Source organism: Lethenteron reissneri, chromosome 47 (genome assembly GCF_015708825.2).
Source record: "Lethenteron reissneri isolate LAM-NWPU_2019-01 chromosome 47, ASM1570882v1, whole genome shotgun sequence".
In the NCBI taxonomy this organism is placed as follows: domain Eukaryota; kingdom Metazoa; phylum Chordata; class Hyperoartia; order Petromyzontiformes; family Petromyzontidae; genus Lethenteron; species Lethenteron reissneri.
This window is the reverse complement of record NC_083825.1, coordinates 4,202,984-4,219,731: the sequence shown is the minus strand read 5'-3', so window position 1 is coordinate 4,219,731 and position 16,748 is coordinate 4,202,984. Positions and strand designations below refer to the sequence as shown.

Sequence of the window (16,748 nt, the reverse complement as noted above, 5' to 3'; positions counted from 1 at the left end):
GAATGGCTCACATGGCTATACCTAATAAATTAATTTGAACTTGAGGCAGCGGACCTTGCAGAAAATAGGTTCCAGAATCCGAATCTTCATTAAAACTGGAGGAATCCGATAAGCTATAAAGCTCTTTTTTCCACAGATGTCCAGTATCCACAGATGTCCAGCCATCTATCCTTCTCCGGCCTGTTTTCATCCGCCCGTGCCGCGTGTTGTTTGGCGCGGTGTCCGACGTTTTGCTCTACGCGCTAGGAGCCTCCCGCAGGAACCGAATTCGCTTTTGCCGCACGTCGGGCAATCGTGGCGAACGAGGCGCGGCACGAACCGAAAACTCGACGAAGAGAAGGGGACAGCACACAGGAGGGCCAAGAGAGTGTCCACATTGGGAGGGGGGTGGGACTTGTACTCGCCCACCCACCATGCGACTACGCCACCGAGTTCCCATCCTCCTGCGCTGCATCCATCATCAGTAAAGGCTGTGATGCCTCCTGCACGTGTTTAACCGCGCCTGACGCAGGCACGGTAGCAACAGCAGTCGCAGAAGCAGTAGTAGCAGCTGCAATGGCAGCATCATCATTCAAAGTAGCAGCAGCAGTAGCAGAAGCAGCCGCAACAGCAGCAGAAGTTGCAATGGCAGCATAATCATTAACAGTAGCAGAAGCAGTAGCAATGGTCGCATAATCATTAACAGTAGCGGCAACAACAGCAGCAACAATAGTGGCTGCAACATCATCTGTAGCAACAAAAGTGGATGTAACAACAGCAGCAGCAGCAGTAGCAACAGAAGTGGATGTAACAACAACAGCAGCAGCAGTAGCAACAGAAGTGGATGTAACAACAATATCAGCAGCAGCAACAAAAGTGGATGTAACAACAGCAGCAGTAGCAACAGAAGTGGATGTCACAACAACAGCGGCAGCAGCAAACACAGCGGTGGCAGCAACGTCATCATGCGCAGCGACTAAATCAGCAGCCGCAGCAGCCGCAGCAGCCGCATTGATGGGAACAAACAGCAGCTGATGCAATACAGATTTGAAGCTTTCGTGACTTCAGGAATCCATAATAAAATTACGTTTTAGTGTATTGCTTCATACTCTTTGGTTCTTTAGGTAAAGTCGCGTAGGTAAAACCTACCTACGATCTAGAACCTACCTACGATCTACCTACGTGACTTTACCGAAAGAACCAAAGAGTATGAAGCAATACACTAAAACTTAATTGTATTTTACCAGCCCACTGAGCTGCTATTTTTTTTTTGTCAGAAGGGCCTTGCGCGCAAACGAAGTGGATTATCGTGTCGAAATTTATAGCAGCCAAATACTCGAAACACACGATTCTAAATAAGGAGGGGGAAACCCCTGAGGACCCGAAGAAAAATGCAGGCGACCACGGGGAGAGAGACACGCAAACTACAAATATACAGCAGGTGTCAGGATCGGGATCGAACCCACGACCTCCTGTATACCAGGCGAGGTAGTTAACATTTCCTAGTCACCGTGATGATGATGAGAGAGAGAGACACGCAAATTCCAAATATACAGCAAGCGTCAGGATCGGGATCGAACCCACGACCTTCTGCCTACCAGTCGAGGTAGTTAACAATTCCTAGCCACCGTGATGATGATGAGAGAGAGAGATATACGCAAACTCCAAATATACAGCAGGCGTCAGGATCGGGATCTAACCAACGACCTCCTGCACACCAGGCGAGGTAGTTAACATCTCCTAGCACCGTGATGATAATGAGAGAGACACGCAAACTCCAAATATATAGCAGCAGGCGTCAGGATGGAGATCGAACCCACGACCTCCTGCACACCAGGCAAGGTAGCTAACATTTTCTAGCCACCGTGATGATTATGATGAGAGAGAGAGAGACACGCAAACTCCAAATATACAGCAGGCGTCAGGATCGGGATCGAACCCACTACCTCCTGCACACCAGGCGAGGTAGCTAACATTTCCTAGCCACCGTGATGATGATGAGAGAGAGAGAGAGACACGCAAACTCCAAATATACAGCAGGCGTTAGGATGGAGATCGAACCCACGACCTCCTGCACACCAGGCGAGGTAGTTAACATCTCGCTGCCACGGTGAATCATTCATAGCACCTGTAGATTTTTTGTAACCAGGCGAGGAATCGAGAAACCAGGACGAGTCTCAATTGCAGGAGCCACGTGGGGTCACCAAAAAAATGCCAAAAGCAACAAAACAAACAAACAAAAGTGTGGCAATGAAGCGAATATAATTCAGCGCAATAAAACACACGCGGTGTCACAATAGAACACATTACGTAAAGGCAAAATCAATGTCAACATTGATTAGAATAATAAACGAACGGCGTGAACGGCGACAGAGGCAGCGCCGGTGAGTATCAACAGCACAACGATTGCATAATCATTCGCATCGATAGGCACAAGCAATAGCAGCATCAGCAGCAGCAGCAATAGCATCATCATCATCAGCAGCATCATCAGCAATACTCACTCGGTTTTCATGAGCGCGGCTGCAACGTCTGCAGACATCACTGTGGCCCTGAGAGATTGAGAGCTGCGGGGAACATTGAGATATATGTCAGCCGTGGTGAAATCCATTCGTTCTCGTAGAGATCTGGTAGCTCAAGCGATGTGCATTCGCTGTAATTGAAATTTGTCAGGCATGGTGAAACACATTCCTGGCGGAGGGAGCTGGTAGGAACGTTTGGTTGCTCGCTCAATGGCCAGGGTCAACGGCGGCGTGGTGTATTCCGCAAATATGCCCGACTGTGAGGGCGAGCACAAGCCGGCGTGAGTAGGTTAAACGTTGAGTTTTATAAGGGCACCACGGGGTGACCAGCCCCTCCCCACCCAGCCCCACCCCCACCCACCCACTGCCATTTTCTGAGATCACGTATCCGCGCAAGTGCACACCTACAACACCTGGCAAGCCGTGGTGCAGGTCACCACATCCGAGTACCAACCAGGCTCTAGTTTTACTTCTATGCTGCCACGACTGTGCTCCCCCTGCTTTCACCAACCCGCACTGACCAGCGAGGGTAAGTATGGTCACATAACCCCCACAACCTTTCAGTGGCGTGGGGGCGAATCCTCATCCGGAAAAATTATGCGGACCAGGCACTCCACATCTGAGAACCGAAGCCGCATGTCCCCATCAATGTGCCCTGCAGTGCCTCCTTGCTTTTGTACCCACACCAGAGGTCGCAAACGGGTTTTGATTCCTTACCCGTACCCGTACCCGGCCGCACCAGGGTCGCAAACGGGTACCCGTACCCGTACCTGGCCGGGTAGCCGGGTATCGGGTAGGGTACGGGTATCGCGACCTCTGACCCACACCGAAGGGTGTGGAGCAGGGTGGGGGGGTCTATTAATAAAGCCTGACGTTCCGTTCGTCCGTCAACTAAATTATAAGAGCCTTTCACAAGGCCTGAGTCGAAACGTCTTTTTTTAATGGCCCCAGATGTGGATGTAAAAAGTTGATCCAACAGGACTCTAAAGTGGCATCTACTAACTCTACAGTAGTATCTACTGACTCTATAGTAGTATCTACTGACTCTATAGTATTATCTGACTCTATAGTAGTATCTACTGACTCTATAGTAGTATCTACTGACTCTACAGTAGTATCTACTGACACTACAGTAGTATCTACTGACTCTATAGTAGTATCTACTGACTCTACAGTAGTATCTACTGACTCTATAGTAGTATCTGCTGACTCTACAGTAGTATCTACTGACTCTATAGTAGTATCTACTGACTCTACAGTAGTATCTACTGACTACAGTAGTATCTACTGACTCTACAGTAGTATCTACTGACTACAGTAGTATCTACTGACTCTACAACCCTTTGGCTCGCAAAAAGGCCATTGTGCTGTGACCATTCCACCACGTGCACGTGACGCGTGCACACACGCGCACGTATTGTGCACGCGAAGTGCGTGCATCACGGTGGACAACAGCGAGTCACCAAATCGCTGCGAAGACAAATGTTGGTAGACGGAAGTGGGACTGTGCGTTTGGCCGTGCGCGTTGTTTGGGTTTCGGCGATCCGCCTCCGTTGTTTTGCATCCTCGCACACGCAAGCACACACAAGCACAATGGCAAAGGTCGCCCTTCGTGTCGTACGAGTGCCATCAATAGGGGGGGGGGGGTTACCACCTGTCCTGGGTTTACCCGGGTAGTCTGGGAAGTGTCATCCCCTTTGTTCGGTAAATCGGTTCGGGGGTTTGATCCGTGTCAAAGTTGGCAACGCTCGCTGTTGGCAACTCAGAGATAAAGACAAAGATCCCCCCGTGTAGCCTTAACAGACTGTTGGGGCAAGCGCTGTTAGCGAACACCTATGAAGGCCGGCAAGGGGGTGGGTGGCGAACACCACGACCGGCCGTCTTTGTACCCCGAGTGGTGAAGTTTACACACCGCACCCAGGTACTCATTTGAGGCTGAGCCGACCTAGGGGAAGACCAGGACCGGTTCAGATAATAATCGTCACTGGTGTTGGCCGTGAGCGTGAATCGAACTCGGGTCGCCGACACAAATGCACAAACACGCGAACACGCGCGCACATACCCAGTAAATATCCCAACGTTGAGCCAACGTTTAAATGCCAACGTTGCCCCAAGGTTCCACGTTTACTGAGTAATGCCCCCATGCATAACACGGCCATTCAAGCACATCCCTAGGCGCACCCCCTGATTAGCTTTAGCTATTTTACGAGATCTGGCGCATTCCGCGAGATTTGGTTGTAGGTAAATTATGGTGGTCTGTCAATGGGCATCGAATATAAGGAATGGGCTTTTTAATCTCTGTACGGGGACTCTTCTACTTACGAACAATCTACTTACGAACTTTCAGAGACACGAACAAACATGGTCCGTATGTCCAGCCGTCTATTTGGACCGAGAGTCGTAATTTAAACCGCCGCGCAATAGATAGCGGTGGTGGCATCTACAACTACAGAACGTGAAGAACCAGTGACATCTACATCTGCAGAACGTGAAGAACCAGTGGCATTCACATCTACAGAACGTGAAGAACCAGTGACATCTACATCTACAGAACGTGAAGAACCAGTGGCATCTACATCTACAGAACATGAAGAACCAGGTGGTATCTACATCTACAGAACGTGAAGAGCCAGTGGCATCTACATCTACAGAACATGAAGAACCAGGTGGTATCTACATCTACAGAACGTGAAGAGCCAGTGGCATCTACATCCGCAGAGCGTGAAGAACAAGTGGGCATCTACATCCGCAGAACGTGAAGAACCAGTGGCATCTACATCTGCAGAACGTGAAGAACCAGTGGCATCTACATCTGCAGAACGTGAAGAACCAGTGGCATCTACATCTACAGAACATGAAGAACCAGGTGGTATCTACATCTACAGAACATGAAGAACCAGGTGGCATCTACATCCGCAGAGCGTGAAGAACCAGTGGGCATCTACATCTACAGGAGATTATGCAACTTTAAAGCCATTCCCCGTGTTTAGTGACTGTCCACGCCGTACAACATGTTTGGAATCGACAGGAGTAAAGTTGGACTTACGAACAAATCGACTTACGAACAGACCTCTGGAACCTAACTCGTTCGTAAGTAGAGGAGTCCCTGTAAAGAACATTGAATCCCCCGCCGCATAACTACCCTTCCAAATCCAAGTTTCCCAGGAGATGCAATCCTGTCGAGAATGGCACGAAACAAGGTACATCGCGTGCAGCATTCGCCTTCACCGAAGATCATCGGCACGGCGTTGCCTGTCACACCAACAGCCACACAAATCCACGCGCGGCGCAAAACACACCCAAGGCCACACAGACAACCCCCAACGAAAGTTAATCGAGGGCTGTTTGGAGCGCGTGTTGTTGGCAAGCGCCTATTGAGGCCATAAAACTGAGGTCAAACGTGTGCGCATTTATGCATCCACTACACACCTACAAAACACACAGTGCTGTGTACAGGGCAAAGATCACCCGTCTAGCTTTGACAGACTTTGGGGGCAAGGGCTGTTAGCGAGTAGCACCTATGAAGGCCGGCACGGCACATGAAGGGGGTTGGGTGGCCAGCACCACGCCCGGCCGCCTTTGTCTCCCGAGTGGCGATGTTTACTCATCGCATTAAGTACTAATTTGAGGCTGAGTCGACCTAGGGGAGGCCACTGATGGTGACTGTGAGCGGGAAATGAACTCGGGTCGTAGCGCAGCGTGCTATCCACTGCACCACCGATCCCCATTACACACACGCAACCACACACAGCACACAACACATAAGCACACAACGCACATGCATACACACAACGTAGACCTATATACTATACACATAGGCTGCACGCACCAACACACACGCACAACACATACATAAACTAGACACACAAACAAAGACACACAAACAAAGACACACAAAGATACACAGATAGGCTACAACATACACACAAATACGTCCGCATACCCATATTGATCAAGGAGGTAAGTGGTTTGGCCAAAATGGGTACGAGTGGGTTTGTTGGTAGTGCTCACAACCCGCTTAACGATACAAATTTAGACTGCCAAGTGCGGTTAGCGAGTGCCTATTAAGTTATTAGAGCTATCAAACAGCGCACATAGAGGGCGGTGTAGCCAGCCTTTGTCTCCCCCAGTGCTGGTGTTCGCCGTCTCGTTTGTCAATCAGTGCTCTAGTTTATGGCTGAGTCGGGCTCACTGAGAACCCAGCACCCGCGTCAGATATCAGCCGCCACCACCGCCGCAATTGGCCGTGGCCGGGAATCGAACCTCGGTTTACCGGGTTCGCAGACGCAGGACGCGAAAACCACGGCGCCTCCTCCGCTCCCGTGCCGGACGCGTTAAACCGGTTACCGATTGGAGGCGGAGGGGGGCCACGTAGCAAGAAAGGGGGGGGGGTGAGCATGAATGCTCCTACCCAAGAAATTTGGATAGGGGGGCTCCCTCCCGGGGGGGCTCCGAAAACCCGCCCCCCCCCCGTAAAAAATCCCACGTCCTTGTAACTCACCTGTGAAGGAGAGATGTCGCGATGGGGAGAAGCGACACGAGCGGCCACCAGCGCCGCTCACCTCGGCCTTTACCGGTTCGATCCGTGTCACTACTCCCCCCACCCTCCAAACCTCTCATTCCGCAGCCGCATTTAAGAGGGGGGCGAGGGGGCGGCGCGTTTGTGTGTGCGCGCCTAGGTCACCACGGGAACCCGTGCCCCATACAGCAGCGGTAGCAGCACACAAAGACAAAGGTACCCGTGTAGCCTCTACCAGACCGGTGGGCAGCCGGCACCACATCGGTGCTGAAGTTACCGACGCCGCACCGGGTACTCGTTTTAAGGCTGAGTCGACCTAGGACCGGTTTAGATAATCGTCACTAGTGTTGGCCGTGAGCGAGAATCGAGCTCGATTCGCCCGATTCGTAGCGCAGCGCGCTAACCACTGCGCCACCGCTCCCCACCACTTTTAACTGCAGCGCACACGATGAGCCTCGTGCAGATACGGGGAGACAAGAGGGCACCACACTCATTAATGTATCATACATCGTACTAGCGTTATTATTACCGTGCTGGTGATGTCATAATTAATAAATAATGAAGGATTTAAGAATAATCATGTTTTATTATTTTTATTGATTGAAGAATGATGATGATGACCATGACAATAAACTCATGATCGTGATGATGGTTGAACATTTTTGGATTGTGATTATTTTCATCCTCGTTTGAGATACTTTTAAGGTATTCATTCATCCGGCAATGGAAATACACTCACTAATGATTGGGATGATGATGATCAAGGTAGTGTTGGGAGGTTTTTCATCCAGCAGTGGATAGGAAATGGATGATCATGGTTATATTTATCACCCCCCGAATTCTTGAACATAAACACGATGACATATTGACGCCGCTGCACGGCTATGAACTCAAGGAAAGGTGGCGAGATGTTAACTACCTCACCTGGTATACAGGAGGTCGTGGGTTCGATCTCGACCCTGACGAAGCCTGTATATTTGGAGTTTGCGTGTCTCTCTCTCTATGGTCGCATGGATATTCTCCGATTTCTCCGGGTTTTCTCTTCACATTTAGAATCAACATCACGCGTTTAGAGTATGTGGCTGCTGGTAAAATAAAATAAAAATTGTTTTTAGTCTAGATATATGGTACGCTTATGCACATATTGTGAAGCAAAGAGACGGTCACTCTGGAACTTTATCGCACACTCCTCAGTTTATACCGACAATAACCCATAGTTTACGGTGTCAATTCCAGTGTTCTTACAACAGTTGTCTTCCTGTGTAAACTGTGAGACGTGTGTGTGTATCTGTGAGTGACCTGCGTGTCTCTCCCTGTATGAGGCTCGTGAAGGACGCTACTGGTCAGTTGGAGGCAGTCGCCCTCCAACAACAACGGAGGGCAGAAGAGTGACGCTCACAGCAAGTTGGCACAGATGGGGGCACAGCTGGTGCATCGGCCAGTCATCTCAGTCAGCCAACCCATGGCACCTGCTGGGTCTGTCCCGTGACCTCCTCCTGTCAGCGAAGCCTTCGGCACTTCACGTGGCCTCAAAGTGCACCTGGCCTGGCACAGACGCCGTGAGGACGTCACTCAGTGGCGCATGGCGGGTATTGTTATTGGTGTGAGTGGTTATGTCAGCAAGTGTCTACGTGTGTGCGTATGTACGCGAGTGAGCGTGTATGTACGCGTGTCTGAGTGGAGGGGAGCGGTGGCGCAGCGGTTAGCGCGCTGGGATACGAGCACGGCGACAGGGGTTCGATTCCCCGCTCACGGTTTATTTCATTGACGATTATTTCAACCGGTCCTGTGCCTCCCCTCGGTCGACTCAACCTCAAATGAGTACCTGGTGCGGTGTGAGCAAACATCTGCACCGGGGAGACAAAGGCGGCTGGGAGTGGTGCTGGCCACCCACCGTCCCGTGCCGTTCATATTAATGGGTGCTCGCTAACAGTCTGTTCGAGGCTATAAGGGGGTCTTTGTCTTGAGTGTGTGAACCAGATACATTCGATTACCAGTCACGGCGAACATCAGTGACGAGTGATACCTGAACCGGTGCTACGTCTTCACCCCTAGGTCGACTCGGCCTTAAATATGTACGGATCACAGTCACACGAGCGTGATTGTACCTGCGCTACAAAGACAAATATCCCCCGTATAGCCTGCACACTGCACAGAATGTTGGGGTAAGTGCTGTCAGCAAGGAACCCCTATGAAGACCGGACCGGCACACGAGGGGGTGGGTGGCCAGCACCACGCCCGACCGCCTTTGTCTCCCTAGTGGCGATGTTTATACACTCCGCACCGGGTGCTCATTTGAGGCTGAGTCGACCTGGGGGAGGACGGAGAGGGGAAGGTTTCAGACATTCACACGGCAAACTTAATGTGGAGCTTTCGTGACTGCAGGAATTATTCTTTGGTTCTTTCGGTAAAGTCACGTATAAAGATACAATAATAATAAATTAAATTAGTATGCTAGTATTTAATTTAATTTAGTATTTTATCTTTATACGTGACTTTACCGAAAGAACCAAAGAATAATTCACACGGCAGCCACGAGAGGGCACCGCAGTCTCACGCAATCGACGCAACATTGACGTCAATAGGAGCGGTGGTACAGCGGTTAGCGCACTACGAACCTGGCCTAACCACCCGGGTTCGATTCTCCCACTCACGGCCAACACCCAGTGACGATTATCTGAGCCGGTCCTGGGCCTCCCCTAGGTCGACTCAGCCTCAAATGAGTATCTGGTGCGATGTGTAAACATCGCCACTAGGGAGACAAAGGCGGCCGGGCGTGGTGTTGGCCACCCACACTAGGGCTGAACGATTAATCGATTTCAAATCGAAATCTCAATTTGAAACAATGGGATTAGCAAATCGCAAAAACGGCTGCGATTGGAAAAGTCGAGTAATTTAATTGACTCGTTGACCCATTAGGAGTAAGCTTAATATCTTTAATTATATTTACGAGATGTTCAGAGTTTTTGATGAACGAAGAGGTCTTACCGATGTAGGGCTGTATTTGTTTAGTCAGGGGCCGTCCATATATGACGTCACGCATCTAGGGGTGGGGGGGGGGGTCAGACATTTGTAACGATGTGTGACGAGGGGGGGGGGGCGTTTGAGAAATGTAACGTCACATCAAAATGCGCAACTTTTAATAAATATAGACAACACGTTCTACTTAATTAAATTGAAATTTTTAATAAATGTTTTCTCCTACAACATCAGAGTGCAGCGCCACATTAAATACGCACTACAATGACAATCGTTTAAAGCCATTTGAAGCATGTTTTATTTTCTAAATGGAAATATGGCTTTGGGGGGGGGGGGGGCAAAGCTTTGTGACGTCATATTTGAGGGGGGGGGCAAAATCGTCCCAAATCGCGTGACGTCATTTATGGACGGCCCCTTACGTATTGTGCTAATTTGTACGTGGCAGAGCCTATTGTACTAACTATGGGTCTTAATGAGACATCAGGTTTGTGAATTTTTGGTAGCCCATAAAGTTGTGGTGGTTGTGATGCTCTTGGTTTGATCAGGTATCGCTTTTCCTTGGGAATTGATGACTTGGCAATGATTGCTGTTGTTTTTATCATTATTATACTTATGTCATGCTGATGACAATACTATATTCTATCATTAAAATATATATATATCATTAAAAAATATATATTTTTAAATCCTTTATATTAAGTTCGCTTGCGTGCTTGCTTGCTTGCGTGCTTGCGTGCTTGCTTGCTTGCTTACGACCGTGCAAATCTTTCGGTCGTTTTTTAACCCACTTCCCGTGATCCAATCGAGCTGACATTTTGCACATAGACTCGTTGTGCGAGACAATTAATGTTCGTGAAAAATTTTTTCCAAAATTTTACACTGTTTAGGGAAAACAAATTAAATATTTAATTACCAATTGTTTAATACTGCAGACAATCATCTGACCCATAGGTGGCAGCCATCTCAAGTCAGAGGACGAGAGGACTCTAGCCGCCACGCATATAAAGGATTTATAGTGAAAAACTTTGTTATTACGGGTTATACTTATTTTTAAACATTATTTTTATTTATTATGTTTCGGCTTGGGTCTAATTGTCCACTCTCAACTCACGTTTGGCCCTTTTACGTGATGGCAACTTTCGGGGCCACTTCCTGGAATTCTTCCATTACAGTACTCGCACGGTACATTTCATTACAGCGTGTTTTTAAAAATATTAAATATTACTTTTACGTTCCAATGTGAGCACCTGGTGCAGCGTGTACAATAATCGCCGCTGGGGGGGGAGGGGGTGGAAGACAAAGGCGGTCGGGCGTGGTTAGATGGCCCACCCACCCCCACCCACCCCCACCACGTGCGTTGTCAAGCCGGCGTCCTCTCGCCAACAGCACTTGCCCCAACAGCCTGTAGAGGGCTACACGGGGCGGGGACCTTTGTCTTTGCGTAGTGGGGAGGCGTTTCTCGTCGCAGCCAACCGGGTTCAGTGACGAACACCACCATCATCACCACCACCACCATCAACCACCACCATCATCACGAACATCATCACCACCACCATCATCACCACCACGATCACCATCATCACTGCCGGACTTGCCCCTGCCGCCTCCTCCACTCACTCAAGCGATGGCCGATACTGCTGGGAAAGTATGGACTGCGTTTCACCACGAGCTACTGTCGATTCAGGCCGCTACTCCTGCTGCTGCTGTTGTAGTTGTAGTTTATGCTGCTGTTGTAGTTTATGCTGCTGCTGATGCTGCTGCAGTAGTTTATGCTGCTGCTGATATTGTTGCTGTTGTAGTTTATGCTGATGTTGTAGTTTATGTTGCTGTTGATGTTGTTGTAGTTTATGCTGCTGTTGTAGTTGTAGTTTATGCTGCTGCTGTTGTAGTTTATGCTGATGATGTTGTAGTCTATGCTGCTGCTGCTGCTGTTGTAGTTTATGCTGCTGATGTTGTTTTGCTCCACTGTTACTTTTGCTTCTGCTGCTGCTGTTGATTCATTTTGCTCATCTTGTTGCTGTTGCTGCTGCTGTTATTGCTGCTGTTGCTTCTCTGTCACTTCTGCTGCTGCTACTGCTGCTGATGTTGTGGCTGTAGCAATGTTGTTGTTTGTGCCGCTGCTGTTTCTTGCTCCGTTACGGGGTTTGTTTTTTTCCCCAACTCCACGTTTAGAATCGAGAACACCGCTTTTGGCGACTGCGTTTTAGATCTCAGCTTCGTTGAGCTATCATCTGTGATACAGCATGCTGTGGTGTGTGGCTTTTGTGGGCCCTAACTGCTCAAATACAAAGTCGTTTTCAGAACTTTGGCTTGCTACTCTGCTGTTCCTATGATCACTGTTACATTGTTTCATTGCTTTCATGGCTTTATTTTGGTGATTTTCTAAAAGTTTTTTGGTTTGCCCATGTTTGTTTTGTTGTAGAACGGAGTTAGGCTGATGGCCTTAATTTAAGTTGTGGTTGTTGTTGTTTGACTTGCATCCCATTGGGATTTTTGCACACAGCGTTGGTGTGCGGTGCTTTTTGTGGGATATTTTGGTTAAACGGTACGGGTTGACAGCTTTCAGCATGTTTTATTGCCAGAAAGGGTAAAACCTCTGAATATTTGTGTACAGTTTGTGTTTGGCGGCACTGCTAATTGCACGTCCTTAAGCCAATAGGCAATTATATTGCAGAAAATATAAACGACCGTATACATGTTTAATGAGTAATACGCCGTTGTTTTTTAAATCCTTTATATTAAGTTCACTTGCTTGCTTGCGCGCTTACGACCGTGCAAATCTTTCGGTCGTTTTTTAACCCACTTCCCGTGATCCAATCGAGCTGACATTTTGCACACAGACTCGTTGTGCGTGACAATTTATTTTCGTGAAAAAATTTTTCCAAAATTTTCCACTTTTTAGGGAAAAAAAAAATTTCACCAACACAATCATATATTTTTCCTAAACACAGAAAATTATTCAAGAAAACAACAAAAATGTACAATATAAACAATCATACAAAAACTGAAAACCTTATAATCCTTATATACGACTTTCCTTATATTTAATTTAAAATACCAATGTGATAAAAATGAAACAGAAATGAATAATAAAATAAAACCGATGCCACGCATATAAAGGATTTATAGTGAAAAACTTTGTTTTTACCGGTTAATTTTTTTAATCAATCATTGAACTGCATTGCAGGTTAGATGAGGTCTAACCTTTCCACCGCCCGTGCCGAGTCAAACTACGAATTCCCATGTCAGCCTCACAACAACCAACAAATTCCACTCCGCGTTTGCATATTAACTGGAACAGAGAGCCCTTCTTGCCTGAATGGAATTTGCAACCATTGGGTCACAAGAAGCAAAAAAGTCCGAAAGCATTGCGGCTCGCAGTTTGAATTTGCAGCGTCACTCTGACACAAACTCTGGGAGTCTGTGCCGTCTCACTCTTTGGTGATCACTCACTGAATTCTGCTGAAGCTTTACACAGGGTGGAATCGACTGACTAACAGGGTGGAATCGACTAACTGCCAAGCCTGCGCTGCTCGGAGCCTGGGTTTGAATCCGGCGCCGCGGTGATGAGATGTTAACTACCTCGCCTGTTTCGATTCAAAGCTTTCGTGACTGCAGGGATTCATCTTCTTGGTTCTTTCGGTAAAGTCACGTAGAATGGAAATAATAAAATAATAAAAAATAAAACATAATTCTCACGACGTTTCGGCCACAACGCAAGCAGCCGTCCTCAGGTGAAGAACAGGTCTGTCAGAAAGACAGCGTCTAAATGAACACCACCAGGCTTGGCAGCGTATATTTAAGCTGGGTTGGAGGGGGAAGAGTGCCTTGACAGAGGAATTTGCATATCAAGAGAAATGTAGCATATTTATGGGAAATCAGGTATGTGATTAGTACTACTTATGCCCGTGCATTATGCAGGATTAGCAGCATCAAAGGGTGGTGTACAGGAGATCATGGGTTCGATCCCGACCCCTGACGCCTCCTGTATATTTGGAGCTTGCGTGTTTTCCCCGTGTTCGCGTGGTTTCTTTTTTCCGTGTCCTCCAGTTTCGCCACCTACGTTTCGAATCGACATCACGCGTTTTGGAGTATTTGGCTGCTATAAATTTCCACGCGATAAGCCAATTCGTGGCCAGGTCGCTTCTGCTAAAGAGCTATATAGCTCAGTGGGCCATACCTGGTCAAATAAAAATAATGTAGTTTTAATAGTTTACAGATACCGGGCTTCAGACACCAAGTGATTAAACCGGGTTCTAAAGTCTAGTGAGTGGATGATCTCAGCCTAGTCACTGATGACTGCACATAACAGTCGTCCCGTTATCTTAGTTTATATTCATCGAGCTCCTTAGCTCAGGCCACTTTCAAAGCGGTCCAAACATCGAGTGATTTAGATATCAAGGGCAGTGCTATGGCTGAGGATAAAGAGTGACCGTAACAGAGGGCACGTGGTGACGAAAGGGCTACAGGGGAGGGACGGGGTGGAGGGGCGAGGGAAGAGGATGGGAACGGGCGATGGAGAGGAAGGTGGTGAGGCTTCAAGAGAGGAACAGAAGGAGGGTGAAGGAGGGGGACTGCTTCGTGCACAGGGGGAGTTGATTACAGTGGTACGGGTGCAAGCAGGGGGAAGGATTGAAAACGAAATTGGCCACAGGGAGAAGGACGGACAGAGAGAGAGACAGAGAGAGACAGAGAGAGACAGAGAGAGACAGAGAGAGACAGAGAGAGACAGAGAGAGACAGAGAGAGACAGAGAGAGACAGAGAGTGACACGACTGAACGAAGGAGAGGCGAGATGAGGTGGGAAAAAGCCACGGAGTGAAATTGTTCCATTTCATTTCTCTTATTTGATTCAAGAATTTAAAAAAATTTTGATTAATTTTCATACCGAATTTGCCATTTGTTTTCCCTCATGTACAGTTTCACCCGCTCCATTACCCTAAACCCACTGTACATATATGCACAAGTTGTAAAATCCAGTTTAACACAGCCAATTAGTAAGGTTTGCCACTTAAACAATTCGTTACTAGTACAGCACACCGGTGTGATGGAGAGTAACCCCACATTTGCAATCCATGACACACGTCACTAACTGAACGTGTTGGGTGGTGGCAGGTTTAACGACACATTTATATTGCAAAACTTAATCATATTTCACATGCACATGGCTGGCGCACGTATCGCTGAGTCTCACGAATCGACAATTCGATGCACCGTTGCAGCCCCTCCAATTGGGGTTGCTTCTGACGATGGGTTCGCTCGTTAACGCCGTTAACCCGCGCCCCCGCCCCCCCCTGTGTCTCTGCAGGTGATCACGTGCCGCGCCGCTGTGGCCTGGGAGCCCAAGAAGCCGCTCGTCATCGAGCAGGTGGAGGTTGAACCACCACGTGCCCATGAAGTCCGCATCAAGGTGGGGCGCGGTTGGCACCTCCGCACGCTGTGCGGTGCGCGGTGGGGCAGGGTTAGGGACACGGAGCCGGCTCCGCTGAGATCCTGGGTTCACGTCTGTGTTTTTTCGCCACCCGCGATTGAAGGTCTCGACTCCGGATCAAGGTGGGTTGTGAACCCGGTTATGCATGGGTCAGAGACATTGAGGCCCCGCGACTGAGTTCCTTCATACACGTCAGAGGTCGCAAACGGGTTTTTATTCCTTACCCGTACCCGGCCGCACCAAGGTCGCAAACGGGTACCCGTACCCTACCCGATACCCGGCTACCCGTACCCAGCCGGGTATCGGGTAGGGTACGGGTACCCGATTGCGACCTCTGGGATGAAGCCATTTTGCAGGCGCGGGTGGGTTGATTCTAGGAACTTGAATTGTGAGAAGAGACAAGACGTTGCGAAATGAGTGACAAACAGTTACTCACCAGTGACTCACGGCCTACCCGTACCCATACCCGGCCGCACCAGGGTCGCAAACGGGTACCCGTACACGTACCCGGCCGGGTACGGGTAGCCGGGTTTCGGGTAGGGTACGGGTATCGGGTACCCGATTGCGACCTCTGATACACGTGTGAGTTTTGAGTGACTGATGTAAATTAGAATGATGTTGATCGAAGGGCTAGAGTAACAGACATTTGGTAGAAATACAGATGAGTCTGTGCTTATGATGAGACAAATCCAAACAGCTAAATTCGCAAATTATTTTGTACTTTGTGGATAAAGCTTGAAAGTTGGCAGCATGTCTGTTAAGACTATACGGGGAATCTTCGTCATCTATGCGGTTGGCGCGCTGCGCTACGAACCTAGCGACTCGGGTTCGTTTCCCGCTCACGGCCAACACCAGTGACGATTATCTGAACCAGTCCTGGACCTCCCCTAGGTCGACTCAGCCTCAAATGAGTACCTGGTGCGATGTGCAAATATCGCCACTAGGGAGGCAAAGGCGGCCGGGCGTGGTGTTGGACACCCACCCCCTCGTGTACCGTGCTGGCCTTCATAAGTGCTTGCTATAAGCACTTGCCCCTACAGTCTGTGAAGGCTATACGGGGGATCTTTGTCTTTGCAGTGGTTAGCACGCTGCACTATGAACCCGGCGGCTCGGGTTCGATTCCCGCTCACGCCCAACACCAGTAACGATTATCTGAACCGGTCATGGGCCTCCCCTAGGTAGACTCAGCCTCAAATGAGTACCTGGTGAGGTGCGTAAAAACATCGCCACTGGGAAGCCAAAGGCGGCCGGGCGTGGTGCTGGCCACCCACGCCCTCGTGTACCGTACTGGCCTTCATAGGCGCTCCTCGCTAACAGCA

At 48.9% G+C, this 16,748-nt stretch overlaps 2 protein-coding genes across 3 annotated transcripts in view; one reads left to right on the top strand and one right to left on the bottom strand.

Moving 5' to 3' along the window:
• LOC133354352 (protein TBATA-like) overlaps positions 1–7,168 on the bottom strand; it is a 32,199-nt gene extending 25,031 nt beyond the window's left edge. Inside the window, exons 1-2 of one of the 2 annotated variants that reach the window (XM_061571129.1) lie at positions 7,003–7,168; positions 2,484–2,546 (exon numbers count right to left, since the gene is read on the bottom strand). In XM_061571129.1, the coding sequence (XP_061427113.1) occupies positions 2,484–2,546; positions 7,003–7,121 (182 nt within the window). In that variant the 5' untranslated portion in view covers positions 7,122–7,168. The remainder of the gene's footprint in view (positions 1–2,483; positions 2,547–7,002) is intronic. The other variant, XM_061571128.1, reaches the window with a different exon arrangement.
• A 4,290-nt stretch (positions 7,169–11,458) lies between these two features.
• Positions 11,459–16,748, top strand: part of ADH5 (alcohol dehydrogenase 5 (class III), chi polypeptide) — a 17,544-nt gene continuing 12,254 nt past the window's right edge. The window contains exons 1-2 of the mRNA XM_061571143.1: positions 11,459–11,644; positions 15,307–15,408. Coding sequence (XP_061427127.1) covers positions 11,624–11,644; positions 15,307–15,408 — 123 coding nt within the window. The 5' untranslated portion in view covers positions 11,459–11,623. The remainder of the gene's footprint in view (positions 11,645–15,306; positions 15,409–16,748) is intronic.